Below are 19616 nucleotides of genomic sequence, written 5' to 3'. Positions count from 1 at the left end.
GTTTTAAAAAACTTTGAGCTGCTTTTTTTTTTTTTTTTACAAATAAAGTTGTTATTATCAACAAAGGGCTCGAGCTAATGGGGAAAATGTGCTCATTAAATTGAAATATTGAACAAACAACATCATTAGATCATTTGTTGTTGAGACGTGTAAAGCGAACCACCAGACAAACTGCTGAATGTTTGTTCCAACCTGTATTTTACTTATTTGTGTTTTTTTTTACAAATGATTTTCTGGAAAAGGTTCGAGAGGAATACTGGTTGTAATTCAGCTCTTTATTCGCTCTGTCTCAACAAAACGGAGAGACGTTAAGATACATGTACATCAGTCTCATGTCTGTGTGTCGGGACATGGTTAGCATAGCTTAGCATAAAGACTGAAAGCAGTGGGAAACAGCTAGCCTGGCTCTGCTAACACCTGTAAAGCTCACTGATTAACATCTATATCTGGTTATATACACCGTCTATACTACAGTGTGTGAGAATAGAAGAGAAAAAGCATATTTTCCAAAGTGTTGAACTTTTTGTTTAAGGAGGTTATCGGAGAGTCTTCTCACGTTTTCCTTCTTGAGGATTAAAACTTAGATTACAAAGTTTTTAAAAAAGTTTTTCTTTCTTTTTTCACTCTTCTCTCTCGGAGTAAAAGTTAGTATTTGAGGTTTTGTTTTTCCAGGTTTTTTGGGAGTCCAGTCCTGGATGGAGTCTGGACTGCTGGTCTTGTGTACATCTGCGCTGTAACGTCTTGTGCTCCAGTTTGAGTCAGTATGATGTCAGTAAGGGAGGTTATGAGTGTGTGTGTGTGTGTGTGTGTGTGTGTGTGTGTGTGTGTGTGTGTGTGTGTGTGATGAGCTCATGATGAGACAGGAAGCGTCGAGTGACTGGTTTGACGAGGTTTTATGTATTTCTGTTTTCATGCACCCTGTGACCTCACAACTGTACATGAGATGTGAATCATGACGTGCGTGAAACTGTCGTCTCTGAGTGGCAGCGAGAGAGACGTCTGATGGATCTCGTCACCCAGAACTCGTGTAAAAACAACGTCAGTAAACTGTGAACATTGAAACACATCTGCTGTTGAGTTTAACTTTCTGTGACTACGTTTCCCCCCACAATGCATTTCTTTGTTAGACCCTACAGCAACATCTTTTTCTTTTAAAAACTCCTCTTTGTAACACAAAAACCTTCTGGTGAGACTTTGTAGTCTGGAATAAACCCTGATGACATCACTGTGACATCATCAGGGGGTATATTAACCGCCGCATGACGGGTAAAAATCAGAGGAAAGACCCTTTAAAAGACTCTTTACACATTAATATTAGTGACTAAAGCGATTATATAATTATTAATAATGAAGTGAAATCATCATTTTTAAACCACACTTGCAGTTTCATTTATTTCAATGAACTGAGTTTCTATTATTATTAATTATTAAATACAGATAACAGTTTTACATGTTGATTATTCCACTAACACTTTATTTTACAACTCCTTTAATTTTACTCTAATATCCTGGAAAAAGTAATTTGAAGGTATTTAACAGTTAATTCTCATTTTCTGTGATGTCAGTAAGACTTTATTTTAATGATCTGTAATGTCTTCCTTAGTTTTCTTAAATTTGGTAACTAATTATAGAGAAAATTCTACATTTACTGTTGGAAACATGAATCCTGCTCCGTGCTGAACTGTGTCGACCGCTGAGCTGCTTTGCATTCATTACAGACTGTCGGTCCTCAGCCTCGTTATTTACTGTATAATTTACCAAATTACATCGTTTATTTCCAGGAAACTCATCAGGAAATTATTTGGACATTTTGGGAGATTTCTAAAATGTTTGTTTCTATTCGTTGTGACGAAACAAAAACTATGCAGTGAAGTCATTTTAGGATTAAAGTTTAGTATTAATTGCTGATTCATCATCTCGGCCCTGATATGGAGACAAACAGGGACGAGACGCTCGGCTGCACAGAGTTTATAAATCCAGTGTGAGAGGACAGCTGGCTCCCAGAATATTGCCTAATGCAGCTTTTGGGGAATCAAAGCATGATGGGAAAACACAGACACACATGTGTGCTGTCTCCGTTCAGTCTGCACGTCTGAGAACTTTAAAACTAGACTGAACTTGATCCTCCTCGTCTGAAGGTAAAGTAAACAGACTGTGATACAGACGACTGGTGTAGCAGCTTAATGTGAACCTTCGTTATCAAATCCTGCAGCAGTGATGATGATAATAACTGTAATTGTACATTAATTCAGCCTTTTGTACGATTGATAATTCTTAAACACCAAAATACACAATAATTTCAACCTACAAGGTGAAATGTAACTTAATCTATATACATGTCCCACTGCGTCTATTTCACGTCACCGTATCTGACCAATCATCTTTCTTCCTGTTCTTTAAGTATCGTTGCCGTTCTCCCCGTCAGCGCCGTGACCTCCGTGATCCACCAGCAGGACCCGTCTATCTCCTGCCTTCATGTGGACTTTGTGAAGATTCTGCACATCGATGGAGTCGCTAACATCAATAAATATCATGATGCACTTCCGCCTGATCTCTCCTTATTGAAATGTTTAAAAATATGAATGAAAGCGACGCCTTAAAATTTCATGTTAAGTCAACAAATACATATAATTCCTCTAACGCCACCAAAAATGATCTTGACTAAATATTACATGTTGTATAAACTCCAGCCTTCGTTTGGTGGATTCACATCCGTTAATCCTTCAAATTACTCAGTTTGAGGTTATAAATCTAATTCTGATTTTGGTGACATTTTGGTTTTCATTGATATTTTCTTCATTTGAAGCTTTGGACAGTCTGGATTTGGTGAAATGAAGCAATGCGTCTTAGTTTATTAAAACGTAGTAGTTGCTGTTCAACAGTCAATAAATAATTGTCATTTAACCCTTTCATGCATAGTGGTCACTACAGCGGACAGCTGTTCAAAAGCCGTTTTCTTATATATGCACAGGGTTTTAATGGTATAGTTGCACATCAGCCAACACAGTGGACTCTAGTGTGTCGTCCCAGACGCTGCCATCCATTGGCCGGCCTTTGTAAGTGCAACACAAATTACTCAAAACCAAGATGGCCGCCTGCCGGCTCAACAGCTCAGGAATATCTTGCCGATCCTTCTATAGTAACAGACCCTTGCAGGTAAATAAAATTATGTAACATCAAATAACAACTAAGGAGTAATACAATTGTTAAAATTGATTTTATGTTGGGAGAAAATGACAATTAATCATCTGTTCACTAAGTTGGACAAACTCCTTGAAAAACACGTTTTTTTTTTTTTCATGCCTAAAGAGGAATAAAAACACTAGAATAAAAATCCTGACTGAAGTTATCATAATTCATGCATGAAAGGGTTAAGGAGTTGGTCCTGTACTCATTTATTGAAATTTAAATGTGGTTTGAAAGTTTACAGCATTATATGAATAACTGTGATCCAATTTACTGCAAAATGTCTGGTGCAGTAAAACGACTGTATTTTATTTTACAGTTACGTACAGCTACTGTAAAAGTAGATACACTACCATTAAATTACTGTTTCATTTTACAATTGCAATTACAGTACATTTACTGTAATTTATTTTACAGTAAGTTACTTGTCAATTACTGCCAGTTAATTACTGTAAAAATTACAGTACATTACAAATATTACAAATTAAGTTAATTAAATTAATGACACATGTGAGGAAACAGCTGTGAACGCTGACTGACAGCTCTTGAGTTTGGATTTTCCACTGACAGCCATGTCGGCTCTTCAGTGCTGCTCTGTGACCGTTGCTATAGCAACCGGTGTTTCTACAGCAGCTGATCTCTCAGCTCTTGGCCTTGTCACCATGGTGATGTTTTGTGGAGGACGACGGGGGGGCTTATTTACGGCTATAACCCTCGTCAGCTGTGCAGAGAGAGAGAAGCAGCAGCATTAAAAACCACCTGGACCGACTCTGAGTGCAGGATGAGACTCCATCTGCACCACTCAGTGACGTTTCATCACCGTGCAGCTGTCAGAGTGAGTCACACCTGTGGAAAACAATACATACCATATATCTCAGAATCTATTTTCATGCTGTAATAAAACACTGAACTCAACACAGTCTCCTGTTGCAGGGATTTAAAAAAAAAAAAAAAAAAAAAAAAATCTTATGACTGAAAATTAGTTCAAGTCATTTTCACCATCTGCAGTTTGTAAAATATGTTACAGGTTATATTGACGTCTGCTAAACAAATAACAGAATATGTTAATTAATGAGATTTCAGCACCACTACACACAAACATTGCTGCTGTTCGGGTTCGGGGTATTTTGTTATTTTGGTGTTATTCTAACGTCGACTTGTGGAGGCAGCTGACTTGTGCCAGTCAACTGAGATTTGATTCATTGATCTAATTCAGTTCAATTCAATTGAATTTTATTTATAAAGCACCAAATCACAACAGAAGTCATCAGGACACTTTTTAATAGTCTACATAGTGGTTCTATATTATCATACATATTATTGTTATATTGTCAAGTAATGACAATATAATTAATTAGTAGCCTGAGAGAGAAGGTCCAATCTTAAAGCAACAGTAGGACTATTAGTATCAGGCTACATAAAGAACTGATAGTAGACAATCAGTGGCTGTGACACAATTTACAAGCTGATTTCGCCTAAATAAAAGATTATGCCACTATAGCCTGGAGTCAACCATGTCGACATAGAGAGACTATTCATTATCAGCATTCTAGTTACAGCACAACAGACGGATTAGGCATCTGAGAATATTGATTATAGCCTGACGAGAAATATAGACTCACTATAATTTGGAGGTCATGGAGAAAAGGTGCAAAGAGATGAAATTGATGGAGGATCTGAGTCTCCTGCATTACAACACAATGGTAAAAAATACACTGGGGGGGGGGATAAGTATTCAACATGTCAGCTTGTTTTTCATTAAACATATTTCCAGTGCAGTGACTCATGAAATAAAGACCAAACATTGGTCAGTAAAGCTAAAGAAATCTTAACAGTCTGATCAATAAAAAAGTTATGTGCATTAAATTGGAATGACAGGAAAAAGCTCTGAATCAGGTGATTCCACTAATTAGTCCTCTTACCTGTGTTAATTACAATCAGCTGGTTAGTGCATGTGGCTGTTAGCGCTTCCACTCCTTTAAAAAGGTTTAACAAACTGTCACATATCCATCTCATGATGATTAGAGGCAAAGAGTGAGACTGTTGAGCAGCCGACTGATTCCTCTACTCCCATAAGCACCACTGGGACCATTAACACTCCACCATCAACCGGCCACGCAGAGGAGCTCCTCCTAATATTGTTGACCAGGCAGGAAGAAAATTAGTCAGAAAGTAGCCAAAGATCCAAGAACCACTCAAAAAGAGCTTCAGAAAGACCTGGACCACCATGGTCTCCATGCACCATTAGTACCAGTAAGACTCCAGTACTGAAGATCTGGAGATGCCTGCAGATTACTGGAAGAATGTGATGTGGCTCTAACACTACGCGCCATGTTTGGGGGAGAAATGGCAGTGAAGTTTGGAGGTGGAAGTATTATGGTATGGAGCTGTTTCTCCTCTCACGGTACCAGTAGAGTCCAAACTGCTGAAGGGAAGATGGATGGAGTCACTGTGAGGAAGAGACGCAGCTGGACCTTCCAACAGAACAACGATCCAAAACACACTGCAGAGACTCAACTGGTTCCAGAGAGAGAACATAAAGGCCCAATCAATCACCCAACTAGAACCCAGTAGAGCATTTATGGAGGGAACTGGAGATAAAGAGTCTTCAACATATGAAGACTGTCTGAAGAAAGGACCCAAATCCCCCTTAAACAATGTGAGAGATTAGTTTCTTCATACAAGAAGCGTCTTGAAGCTGGTGAACATATTCTCCTGGTTGAGCACCGACCTGTGGCCCCCCAGGCACAGCGACCCGCACTGGGATCAGCTTTTCATCCTCATTTGTCATGGTGCAGGATTCCAGTTAATAACTGGTAATAAAAGAAACAGAAGCAGTCATCATAAAGAAGCCAAGTAATATGAGGCCTGAACCTTAATGTGACGTGTTTAGAACAGACAGAAGACTTCGTTAAAACTTAACTTTCAGTAAGAAATAACCACAGACTGTATAAAAACATGGACGTAGTTACCGTGACGTCACTCGTTACTGTGACGACACTCGTTGGTTTCTGAAGAGCGGTTTTGAAGCTCAAAGCGAGCCGCTCCGGCCGTCGCCATCTTGGCAGTGTGTGACGCTGTCTAACTCCCAGCCAATCAAAAATGGGCAAAGAGGCGAAACAAGCCACCTAGCGGCTGGCGGACCTGTCACTCAAAGCAGCCATGTCCTTCATTATGCAGAACTTTACGGCTTAATAAAATTTAAACGGGTGAGTTATAAAAACGTACAGTTGTCATGAAAGAGGAAATTAGCTACAGAGACCAAAACCGTTGTTTGTACCAGACTGTAAACATGTTTATTTCTGCTGTAAAGTTGGACATTTTAACATGGGGGTCTATGGGGATTGACTCAAGTGGTCGTTCAAGGAACTGCAGTTTTTGGCTTCATTTTTCAGCCCCGGAGGTTGCTGCTCGGAAATAACATTAAAATGAGACAGAATGAAAACTGACTGTAGTTGCAGATGGGGCGACTGTGAGCCCCATTATTTATTCAGAAGATTTATTGTCAGTGCTGACACGAGTAATGAAACATAGAAGTGTTGAATACTGAAGGATTTAAAGGATTTAAAGACGTATTGCAAAAAAAAAGATCTAAACAATTAAACAAACAGTTAATGCTGGGTTTTTTTTTTTTAAATGATGCCAACATAAGTTCACTATTTCTTGCTGTTGTAGATCAATTAAACATGACATCACTATAACAATAAAAAGTGTAAAAGTGTATTAAAATTTCATTAACAGACTAAATGTGTTGATTGAACTCATCAGGAATGAAAAACAGAACCAATCTCGTGTAATTTTATACAATTATAATGTGCTAATCAAATGAATTGAACAGCGAGGTCAGTATTTACAAATGTAGATAACATATCTACACATTTTATAAAGTAAAAGACGCTTTTTAAATTGGGTTCACTGAGCTGACTGAGTCACATATCTCAGTACGGCTGATGTTATGGTCGTTATGGAGCAGCTCCAGGTCGTCCACCCAGAGTCCGGTTCTGCTCGATGTTTCTTCCTGTTAAAGTGATTTTACTGGCTGCTGCTCGTGGAGGAATGTTGGGTTTCTGTATATTACAGAGTTCGGTTTAGACCTGCTCTATGTGGAAACAGCCCGGAGATAACTTCTTTTATGATTTGGTGCTTTATAAATAAAATTGACTTGACATGTACACATCTCACCATTTCAGTCCTGGATTCTCTGAGCTTCATTACTGACCTCTACAGGGTCAAAGAAAACAAAGTTGTACTACGAAACCTTTTAATATCTGTAGATTTAAAGATGCTGTTGATGGTGTCGGGAGCTTTCAGGTTGAAACTATCAAGCAGCGTTTCTCAGATCACCAATAAAACAACTAAAACAAGGATGTGAGGTAGAATGAAGACATAAAAAGCTCAGAGATTTGTTTCATTCACTTCAAGATAAATGCAAATAGAGGAGGAAGATCTGGCAGAAAGATCCCTCTTGGTGAGGAGTTCTCAGACCATCTTCTGTTCTGGAGGAGGAAGATCATTAAACCTGCAGCCAGAGAGGAAAACACACAAGGTGTCTGCAGGGAAGAGAGAGAAACAGGAAATAGTGGCAGAAGTCAGAGCGTTCGCCATCACATTTGTCTGAAAAGGTGCGTTAATATTTCTAGAAATGTCTCCACAAAGATATTCAAGAGCTTTTATTGTCACATGAACAGAAACATTGAAGGCAGTGAAGCTTCTAGTTCAGTAAATAATAAAATATTTAGTTTGTTCCAACGTCTCACTCGAGGAATCTGACAGTAAAACTGATGATGATGATGATGTGCTGAAGCAGGGCGACATCTGCTGGTGACCATGTGACATTACAGCTGTTGGACAAAAATAACAGAAGTTATAACATGCCTGACTGGGAGCCATCGTTGTTGTTTACAGCTGTGCTCTTCCTGCTTTAACGAGTCAGAATGTCTGAAATAATAATAATAATAATAATAATAATAATAATAATAATAATCTGTTGTTGAAATGACTGATGTCTTTTTCCTGTAATGTCAACTTATCATAAACCGTCAGTTGATAAAAGGTAAAACATCCTCAAAGAACGAGGTCACATCATCACAATACTGATTCTTTCATTTCTGAACACAATAACGACTTTTGGTCGACCGGCTGATTAAAAACACGTCAATGAGTGAAAAACCTTTGACGACACTGTAAGTTTCTCAGTCAGAGGTTGTTTATCTGCAGCACAACAAGCTGTAAACAGAACCACGTTCCTGCACATGCTCAGTAGCGTCTGCCGTACACAGAACTACTCTCTGGAGACTGAAAACATGATGCTGTTATTAGTCTTTGGAGCCGTTTCTAAACAAACTAACATGATGAAGGAACATGTGACCCAGTGCAGCTTTGATACAAACACGATACTGGTCAGTAGATCAGTTCATTGTTGTCAAATATAGAAAATCAGCAGAATTATTCTTTAAATGTAAAAGATAAATGATAGAATCTAACAGATTATCTCAGTGAAACCAAACTGTTCAACAGTTCAATTCAATCTTCAGTCCACTCCAACGTTCTCTAAACACCAGTCTGATGTAAAAACCAGTTTCCGTGATTCTCTGCTGTGTTGTAAAATACTGGAGAAATGAAGAAAGAAGACAGATCTGGAGTTTGTAACAGATTTATTCCATAAAATACACTTAAAAATATACTTGTATATAGCTCTATGAAGCAGCGCTGCTACACTTCAATCCACATTTAAAAAAAAAAAAGAGTCTAGACATGACGGAGAGGCTGCGTTTCCACCAGTTTCACACCAGTTTCACACCAGTTTCACACCAGTTTCACCTCGATGTCTGCAGACAGCAAACAGGTGAACGTGCTGGAGTTTGATAGAAGAAGATGATATTTGTGTCATTTTGAAATAAACAACTTTAAAAAAAAAAAAAAACATGACGGAGCTCAAACTGCATTTCAAACAGTTTCAATGATGAAAATGTCTTTCAGTAACGTGATGTAAAACCTTTAAAGTAAAAACATTTCACAAGCAGGCAGCAGTAAATGAAAAGCTGAATGTTTATAACTCACCAGAATGAAGTTACAACAAATACTCAACAATATATCTGCTATATATTACATTTTGTTTTACTATATTTGTATTCATATGTTTATAATGCAGCCTCACAGCTGTTTATAACTACATTATAGTGAGTTATAACCATTTATTAATGTTTATAAATGATTATAAATGCTAAATAAGGTTTGAGGTTTCTGTTTGTGTCTGATTAGTAGAAACATTATTTTGGGCAAATATTGAATGATTTGGGTTTTCTTGAGCAACAAATAGTGAAATATTGATATCAGAAATCAGAAAATCCACATTTTTTAAGGAGGAAATTTTGCTTCTCTTATTTGTTAATGAGGTGGAGACAAACAGGAAACACTGAGGGAAAGACCGGAGGATAAAACATCTGCGTCCCGCCGGGAGAAACGATCATCTCGGGCTGAAACACGTCATGTGACTCATGTCAGAGCATCAAACTATAAACCGGTTTCATCATTTCAACAGCAGCTACAGTTCATTGAAGCTTCGCAATGATCAGCAGAAGAAAAAATATATATTGTTTTGTAAACAAACATCTACGTCCAGCTCTCATCAGTCCAGTTACAGGAAGCAGAGAAGAAGAAGAAGAAGAAGCAGGAAGTAACAGAGCTGCGGCTGAATATAAACTGTGCAGAACGTTATATGTGTGAAGTGCTCTCAGCTGGACGCTGGAAGATATCTGAACCCAAAACAAATCAATTATCACATTTTGATGATTGATTGATGATGTGAACAGTTTCCTCCAATCAGCAGCTTGAACACTCATCGACATGATTAGTGCATAAATCTGTACATGTGCATAGTCTGTAACTATATATTGATCTAATTCATCGCTGTAGAGTTTTTCCCTGCGTGAAGGTTAATGTGCTAATAACTTTGTCTCGTCCCTTATCAATTTATTTTATTGATTCCACATCAGAAACAAAAAACCTCTTTGCTGCTGATGTAAAATCAAGTCTTCACATCTATTTTTGTCCCTTATCCAGCAGAACCAGTGAAACCACAGGTCTCCATAGCAACCGCATCCATGTAAAACACATATTTACCACCAGGAACCTCCTGATCCTGAACTGACTGTTACATCCTGGAAACATGCAGACAACCTGCTGACTCATGATTGAAAAAAGTGCAATAAAATCATTTTTTTGTCCCTAAAATCAAAGATGTTTGTTTTGTTAATCAAACATAGAAAATAATCTTCTGAGCCGCATTCAGAAACTTAATTACGTTTATTGTTGATATGCGACCACGGGGTGTTTTATTTTGAAAATATACCGGACGCTCAATGCTGTTTCTGTGTCTGACTTCCTGTCCAGCTCGATCTGCTCTGTGCTGCTTGACGCGGCTTCCATAAAAAAAATAGACGAGGCGCCTATCTTTAGCGCAGCGGAGCGGAGAGCCGCTTCTGGGACGCTTCTGCAACGCGGCGGCGGCGCGCCGGTGGCATCCAGTGGTCGTGATCAGCTCCGGCAGTCGCGTCAGAGCGGTCCCGGAGGAATTCAGGGGTAACCCGTCTACTGAGGCCTGTAAACTCTGTTTCACTGTTTTAAAAATCAATAAAAATATTGTTAAATATCTTCACTCTCAACGATCTCCACCAGCATCAACACAAACAGCCTAAACTGACCAATCACAGTTGTTTTGGTCTCGATTTGTGTCTAAAAGTTAAAAAAAACAGCAAAATCTGTTAATAAATCCAGCTTCAGAGTGACGGAGGGTTTAGAGGAATCCAGAAATTTGCTTGAAAATATACTTTAAAGTAATAATCTCAAAGATTTCACAGCTGCAGTTACCGTTCACCGCCACACGGTGCCGCCAGAGAGAACGCAACGGAAGATCTTTGAGATTGTTACTTTAACTTTTTAATATTTCCACCGTCGTGTTCACTGAGAAACCGACATGAACGTTTCTATTGGTCAAAAACTAGAAACCTCACCGGTGGAGTCAGTCTGTGTCTGTTAAACTGGTTTTACTGGCTCAGATCAAACACAAAGTCTTTATTCTAACCATCATCCCAACGCTGAAGGTTCTCTGAGTGCTGAGATGGTTTCCTGTCACACATTTCTAAAAACCAACTCTTAAATTAACGCTATCAGTGAATACGGCTCCGGGATTATTTTTTTTTTTTAGGATTATCGTGCAGTCAGAGCTGCAACTCGCACTTTGGAATAAAGCAGGAAAACTTGTGAAAAAACCTCATCGGAGCGTCGCTGAGCCGGTTTCAGGCTCTAAAAGTAGGATTGAATAAATGATGCATAGTGTAACAGAATATCAGACACGTTTGGATAAAAAAAATGAGACTTAAGAGAATTAAGTTGAAATATTTGGAGAAAAAGTCATAATATTATGAGATATATAATAATAATAAAGGACGTAGCCGTCTAATAAATGTGATAATTTTGTTAAGAAAGTTAAACATTATATAAGAACATATAATCAGATCTGCACCGTCCAATCAGAAGCTGACATTTTCTTCTCAAAGCAGCATTTTTTTTAAATACTTTGTTACTTTATTCACAAAATATTTGACTTTTTCTTGAAATATTAATTTTTGTTCTCAGATTACGACTTTTTCCTCTAAATATTCCAACTTTATTCTCTGAACTGGTCGTGACGCGCCCGTCGTAGGATAGTGATTGTACTCGCCGTGTGTGTGTGTGTGTGTGTGTGTGTGTGTGTGTGTGTGTGTGTGTTTAGCCCTCCCCCTCGCCTTCCTGCAGGTTGTGTTTGACCAGGAACTCTTTGACGGTTGGCTGATTGTCTAGCCCCGCCCTCTGCTCCTCCAGCTGTTGCAGAAGCTCCTCCCACTGCCGCTTGTCTTTCCCCGTCTGCCACGACAGCCGGACCACCGCCCGTAACAGCGGCAACAGGAGGGGGTGTGGCCTGTCCACGTGCGCCTGTGAGGCGTCAGACTGTGGGAGGGGCTTGTCCTCTGCTGTGCCGCTGTGAGTCTCTGGCGGCGGCGGAGGCGGAGTGGGCGGGGTCAGGACACGGAGGGCGTGGTCACAGTGATCCCGAGCCTCTTCCAGCTGGTCCACTTCCTGGAAACAGCACGACAGCCCCACCAGAGTGAAGAACCAATGGGAGGAGGCCGGGGGTGGGGTCTGAGCCTGGTTGTCATAGTAACTCGCCCAGCCCAGTTTGTGTTGCAGTCTCTTGGCGTTGAGCAGCGGACCCAAGGCCTCCTGGTAACGTCCCACCCTCAACGAGACAAGACAAACTCTGAAGATACAAGACTGGAGAAACTAGAAAGTCTTTATATTTATTTACCAAATTATTTAGAAGCAAACACACTAAACATATATAAACTTTATATTTACAGGTCAAAGGTTCAAATATAATTTATTAGGGATGCACAATATTGGATCTGCTGATATTTCCGATACGCTGATATTTCATTTTAGAGCTCGATGATGTGCCGATAATATCGTGCATCCCTATAATTTATTGTTATTTTAATGTCAAAAGAAAGTAATTTATTGTAAACGATCAGCTGTTTAGTTTCAGTTGTCCTCCCAGAGCAGGACGGATACTGCTAATACTGCTAATTGATCTGGTATCAATACTGACTATTGGTTCCTTACTGTGCAAGAAAATAAAAAAAAGAGTGAGAACAGAATAAATGTAACATCAGAGAGAACGGTTTTAAGTCATTTTTTTAAGAATAAAAAGACCAAATTCTCTGATTAAAGCTTCTTAAATGTGAATATTTTCTGGTTTCTTTAGTCTCTTTAATCCTCTTTAATAGTTTTTTGGTGTTTTTTTACATTTGATACAGTTGTTTTTCTCCACAGTAACGCCTGCTGTGACATCTGAGAGGCAGAACTGCTCACATGACAAAAACCATTTTGCTTGTTTCACTCCTGGTTTCTTCTTTCAGCACAAACAGAGGAACTGAAGATAAAAACACTCTGGATTCTTACTGGTTCAGATCTGATCTTTTACTAGACAACAACATGGTTTCCTACTTTATTATTGAGACATGGAGCTCATGTTTTGATATCTGGTAGCTCTGAATCGGTACCATGAAGGGACAGAATTTGGGGTCTTGTGACGCTTCTTGAGTTCAGATGAAAGTTTCTACTTTATGACTTAAATGGAAAAAAGATTCCACATATTTTGGGAAGTTTAACAGGCTAATGTTCTCTACCTTTACATTAACAAAACTATCATTAATGTTCTGATTATTTTCTGACATGTTTTGGATTATTGTACCGGTTGAATGTCAGATTCATCTCTGACCGTACGCCGACGATGATGTGTTGTTACCTGATGAGCAGCTGTCCGGTCTGCAGGTCGCTCAGGTAGAAGAACTGGCGGACGCACAGCGCCCCCCGCAGGGCGGACAGGGAGCACAGGTGAGACAGGTACTGTTCGAACGCTCGGCTCCGCTTGGCGATCGTCTCCGCCGTGAAGTTCCGACGCAGCTTCTTTCCTACGAGGATTCAAACGGGAAGTTTAAATAACTGCGGCGATAAACAGGAAGCAGGAAGAGGAGCGGAAACACCTTGATGTTCCCCTCTAGAGCTGCAACCATTAGTCGATTATTGATTAGCCAAATTATTACATTAATCACCAACTATTCTAATAATTGATTAATTGTTTTGAGTCATTTTTTTATGAAAAAATATTCAACTTCTCTGATTCCATCTTCTTAAATGTGAATATTTTCTGGTTTCTTTGGTCTCTATGACAGTAAACTGAAGATCTTTGTGTTGTGGACAATCATAATCATCTTTAGGAAACATTGATTTCAACATTTTCTGACATTTTATGGACCAAATTCCCACATTTATTGATAACAGCATCGAGGTTTGACGTTCGGACAGATGACGTAACCCGTACTTACGTGGGAAACAAACACGCTCCATCTGGTCTCCATGGTTACGGCGCAGCGTGGCGTGGAGGCGCTGGAAGTCGGAGTACCGGCGGGTGATGATGGCCGGAGTCTTATCGCTGCCGCCGGACTGGATCACATGGACGGTGTACAGCTGGAGAGACACAAGACACAACTGATCCTGAGTCCAGAACCAGCAGCAGCAGCACCACCTGCTGGTCTGAAACGTCTCAACATTCATGTTCCTCAGAGGACGAATCCTAAAGACTTCTTTCCTCCAACAGAAGGTCAAACCTTTCACTTATCCAGCTGTGCACTACGGTTCACGTCACACACACAGCTGCTGCAGCACTGACGGTACAACCACACACACGAGGTTCACTGTGGTGAACAGGAACGACTTCGCTGCATCTCTAAACTTCTACGAGGATAATTTAGTGTTTATGACCCACAAGAAGAAGAACAAACACAAACTGAAAAACACTGAAAGTGTAAATATGTGTAATTTAACATTTTATTCTCAAAGCTGAATTTTTCTTGTAAAACTTCAGTTTTGTTTGTTAACATGACTTTTCTGTTGTTTATTATAATTATATTTTATAGAATTATGAATTCAACTTTTTCTCATAACATTATAATTTATCTTGTAATATCACTTTTTTTCTAGAAATACTTTATATTTTTAAATTTTGAACTTTTTCTTAGAAACATTATGATTTTATCTCATAATCTTGTAATTTTTCATCATATTATAATAATAATAATAATAATAATAATAATAATATCACAACTTTTCCTTGTAAAATTAGAGCATTATTTTATAATTTTATGTAATTTTTATAAAAGTATAAACTACATCTGTATCTTCCTGCAGACGTCTGAGTCTTAAAACAATGATGTTCCCATAATGCACCAGTGTTCAGAGTGTGTGTGTGTGTGTGTGTGTATTCATGCATGTACATATTTGTTTTATTTGTATCAGTTTTTACTGGATTTTATTTTGTTTTTATTAACTTATGAAGCACTTTGCAACATTTGTTTAGAAAAGTTCTATATAAATAAAGTTATTATTATCATAATTATTATTATTATTGTTTTATAATATTATGACTTTTCTCAAAATATTAAATGTTTTCTAAGTTTTCTTCAGTACTTCCTGTATGATTCTGATCGTCTGAACTCACCACGTATTTGGAGGAGCCATCTTGCACCACGCTGGCGTCCGTCACCTCGAATAACAAACTGTCTGTCTGCCGCCGCCCGGCGGGGGCGGGGCTTCCTCCTCCGCCGAGCCCACGCAGGTTCCTCCAGCTCTCCTGAAGCTGCCGCGTCAGCAGGGAGGAGGGGGAGGGGCCAACCGGAGACACGCCCACAGAACTGGTGTCTGCACGAGACAGGTGACAGACGGGTCATGTGACTGACGGGTCATGTGACTGACGGGTCATGTGACTGACGGGTCATGTGACTGAGTCTGTTTAATCGTAGTTATAAAGTCAGATCAGCTGCTTTTCTCTACATGGAGCTGAAACACTGAGAACTGCTGCTCTTTTATATATTGATGAACTTTCTGCTGTTTACTGATCTCTGGATCAGTAAACTGATCAAGTTAACTGATCAGTTAAATTCATGGCGTTACGTCTGCTCAGCGAGACGGAGAGAAATTTACTTTCCCCGCCGGACAAGACAAAAGAAGAACATGTGACAAATAAAAACAAATGTAAGTTTATTAGCGGAGCAGCGCGAGACAACGGCCGAACTGCGTCTATGACGACACTGTTGACACCTGAGGAAACATCGTCAATGATCATTATTAAACAACAGAAGGATGATCAATGATTAATCTATAAGGAAGTAATGACTTGAATAAAATTCATCATTTTTATATATATATATATATATATATACATATATATATATATATATATATTTATATAATATGGTACATCAGCAGCAGCCTGGGAGTCTCTCTGCTGTTGTTTGTCCAGGTGAGAGTTGGGACGGTGTAACATCACCTATAAATAGAAGACGCCTCATATCTGAAGAGTCACACAGTCACTCAGTGTCATTTAACATGAGTCAGCTGACGCCTGTAGTACAAAACAGACACAGACAGTTTCTCTTCCATCAGAATATAAACGTAATGTTAATAAAGAGACGTTAGACATAAATACTGACATGTATATACCTCATGTCTGAGGTGTTATTGTCAATATACTGTATTTATATGTCTGGTGTTTATCAGTCCACTATGGAAGTAATAATATGTACACAACAAGATGTTTTTGTCCTTCTTCACAAACAGATACGTTGTGTAGATCCAACAGAGCGGCTGCATGTAAACCGTCTGTTCTGATTTATGAACATGATGAAAGAAACTCTCTGATATCAGGTTGAATGTTGTTTCTGCAGTGAGACGTTGTTTACAGCTGCAGCCGTGTGTTTTTCTCAGTTCCTCTTAAATGATGAGCGACCTGTTTTATCAGGTTTTCATTCGCAGCAGTAAGTTCTTCTTTTGACTCTCAGGTCTCGTTATTGAGTCTCATGAACAGGCGGCATCGATCAACCCAAAACCAGCAACTCATGACACGCAGAGCTGCGTAACATGAGTCGTTTTTTGAGGAAAAAAAAAAGCTAAAATTCTTCATTTTCAGCATCTTAAACATGAATATTTCCTGGTTTCTCTTGTGTCTATGACAACCCGCCGTGATGTCATCAAACCTCTGTATTTAATTTAGTTTAATGAAGGAAAATCAGCAAAGTCTCTGACTTAATTAATCAATTATCAAAATAATTGCTGATTAATTCTCTGATGGTTGATTGATTAATTGGCAGATGGTTAAAGAGGTTTTGCTGAGTCAGCTTTAGGAAGAGCAAACGACCTGCTGACCCGTTAACGAGCAGAACGTCACCTCACCTGTGCTGCTAAGCCCCTCCTCCATCGACTCTCCCAGGAAGTCGGAGTCACTGTCCAGCCCCGACCCCTCGCCCTCCGCTCCGTCCTCCACCCCTCCTCCTCCTCCTCCTCCTGCGCTGTCGAAGCACAGCGTCCCCCCGAGCCTCTCCGTCACGCACTCCTCCTCCTCCTCCAGCTCCGCCTCCCAGCGGTCCTCATCTACCACCTCCTCCTCCTCCTCCTCTTCCTGTCCGCCTCCGGCTTCCTGTTCGGGTCCCGCCCCCTGCCCGTCCTTAAACAGCGAGCGCTTCAGACGGTCCAGCAGCCGGGACGCCATGACGCAAAACCCGGACCCACCTCGAAGACGAGGAAGGACCTGAAGAGACGAGAAGATGAATAAACAGTTGAAATACTTGAAATACATCGAGCTCATAATACTGCAGTAAAGTATCCGAGTACTTCTCAGACTAAGACCTGAGCTCAGTATCTGCTCGCTGGTCTACATGTGAACCAGCAGGTGGACTCGGCTCCAGTTTCAGGCGCCGGCAGACGCTCCGAATGGAAATCATGTCACACATTAATAATGCAGCGTTCAGCCTGCAGCCAGGAAACAACCACGGCGAGGCTTCGGTCTGCGGCGGCTGAGCTTCCTACAGTCACACACACACATCAGGTGTCTCCGTTTAGGAAGACAAACATCTGGAAGACATCAGCGGAGTTTATCTTCCCTCCAGCTCGCTGACTAAACTGACCCGAAGCTCTGCAGAGTGAAGAACTGATTCATGTACTGATGACTAATTAAACAATTCAGTCAGGAGAGAAAATGATTTGATTTTATACATAACTCTTATTTTTTTATGATTTACTGGCTATTTGTTCCAAAACCTAATTACTAATTAACTTTATTTGCACACTATTACACATAAGAAACATTTGACAAAGAGCTGCATGTTATAAAACAATTATAAAATGTCCTTGTTGTGGTTTAAAAGTTGATAGTGAACAGAAAACCACTAAATTACTGACTTCTGAAGCAGGAAGAAGTACTTTACTGCAGTAAAAGTACATAAGTATTATGAGCTTGATGTAGTTAAAGTATTGCAGTAAAAGTACATAAGTATTATGAGCTTGATGTAGTTAAAGTATTGCAGTAAAAGTAGTGGTTTGGTCCCTCTGACTGATATATTATTATATATGACATCATTAGATTATTAATAGTGAAGCATCAGTGTTAGAGCAGCATGTTACTGTTGTAGCTGCTGGAGGTGGAGCTAGTTTACACTACTTTATATACAGTTAGATAGTTTAGTCCAGTGGTTCCCAACCTAGGGGTCGGGCCCCTCCAAAGGGTCAGCAGATAAATATGAGGGGTGGTGAGATGATTAATGGGAGAGGAAAGAAGAAAAAACAAAGTTCTGATACACAAATCTGTTTTCAGTTTTTGGACTTTTTCTCTAATCTTTGATTTTTGCTGAAATATTGGATCATTTGAACATTTATTGAAATGAAAGCATGTGAGAAGTTTAGAGGGAAAAATCACTATTTGGTGGAGCTGTTAACAACTCATAGACATGTGAAATGTGACCCCGACTACACACTGCTTTTTGTAAGACGACAAAAGACAAAAAGGTTGGAAACCACTGGTTTCATCTTTAACAATGTGTTGTATTTTAAAAGCTTGTTATATTATCCATTGTGTCAAATCTTCATCTGAAAAGTAACTAAAGCTGTCAAATAAATGTAGTGGAGTAGAAAGTACAATATTTCCCTCTGAAATGTAGAAAGTAGCATCACATGGAAATACTCAAGTAAAGTACAAGTACCTCAAAACTGTACTAAAATACAGTAGTTGAGTAAATGTACTTAGTTACTTTCCAGCTCTGTTGGATAAATAAGTTTCCAGGTGAGCTTCAGGTGAGGCAGCGACTCTGTGGATGTGATGTTGTGAAGCTGCCGCTTCGTTATCTGATGTTTACAGTCGGTTGTTTGACACGTTACCGACAACAGTAACGTGAAGCTAAATTAGCTCTCCGGGTTTGAACAACTCACCCGCAGCTTGTTGCTAATAACTGTCCGGCTGCTGTTGAACCATCTCAGCTCCTCGACATTAAAGTTTAAATGTCAAACTAAACTAAACAGTTTAAAGCCCGTTTCTGTCACCGTGTCCTCACACAGATGACTGAATAACGGCTAAAACCGTTAGCTCACATCACCGCAAAGTTAGCCAACAAGCTAACAAGTTTGTTTCCAGTCGCTGAGTTGCGGCTGTTGATTCATTTATCGCTCCGTGTTTTGGGATAAACTCACCCCGGAGCTGAAGCTCACTGTCCCCGCTCCTGTTTCTCCATCTCGGCTCGGTGGGTGTAAGTTACAGCCTGAAGCTCCGGGCGGGTGTAGACGTCAGGCTGGACCGTCCTGTCGCTCTATCCCGACTCCTGGACGCGTCCCCGGCTGCAGCCTGCGGGAGGAGGCGGCCCGGGAGGCTGCAGTGCTCCGCTGCGTCCAGCAGGGGGCGGCGAGGACACGCTGGGTATGGAAGTTCATCACTGCCTTAATAATGTACATCAGCAACTGAATACTGCAGTTTAAAATGAAATAACTGCTGAATACCACATGTTGAGATT

The 19616-nt window shown here is 39.8% G+C and overlaps 3 protein-coding genes across 3 annotated transcripts in view; 1 reads left to right on the top strand and 2 right to left on the bottom strand.

The window, feature by feature from the left end:
- Positions 1-19616, bottom strand: part of LOC122981768 (polymeric immunoglobulin receptor-like) — a 724120-nt gene that overhangs the window by 304068 nt on the left and 400436 nt on the right. The window lies entirely within an intron of this gene.
- LOC122981723 overlaps positions 1-19616 on the top strand; it is a 930226-nt gene that overhangs the window by 654355 nt on the left and 256255 nt on the right. The gene's annotated exons all lie outside the window — the stretch shown is intronic.
- snx21 (sorting nexin family member 21) lies at positions 9101-19487 on the bottom strand. Its single transcript, XM_044350510.1, has 6 exons — positions 19300-19487; positions 17014-17368; positions 15284-15483; positions 14112-14253; positions 13532-13697; positions 9101-12463 (listed from the first exon to the last, which is right to left on the bottom strand). The coding sequence occupies exons 2-6, from the start codon at positions 17327-17329 to the stop codon at positions 11956-11958; spliced, it is 1332 nt and encodes a 443-aa protein (XP_044206445.1). The 5' UTR covers positions 17330-17368; positions 19300-19487; the 3' UTR covers positions 9101-11955.

This window comes from Thunnus albacares, chromosome 5 (assembly GCF_914725855.1).
Source record: "Thunnus albacares chromosome 5, fThuAlb1.1, whole genome shotgun sequence".
Lineage (NCBI taxonomy): Eukaryota > Metazoa > Chordata > Actinopteri > Scombriformes > Scombridae > Thunnus > Thunnus albacares.
This window is presented reverse-complemented; position numbering and strand designations above follow the sequence as displayed.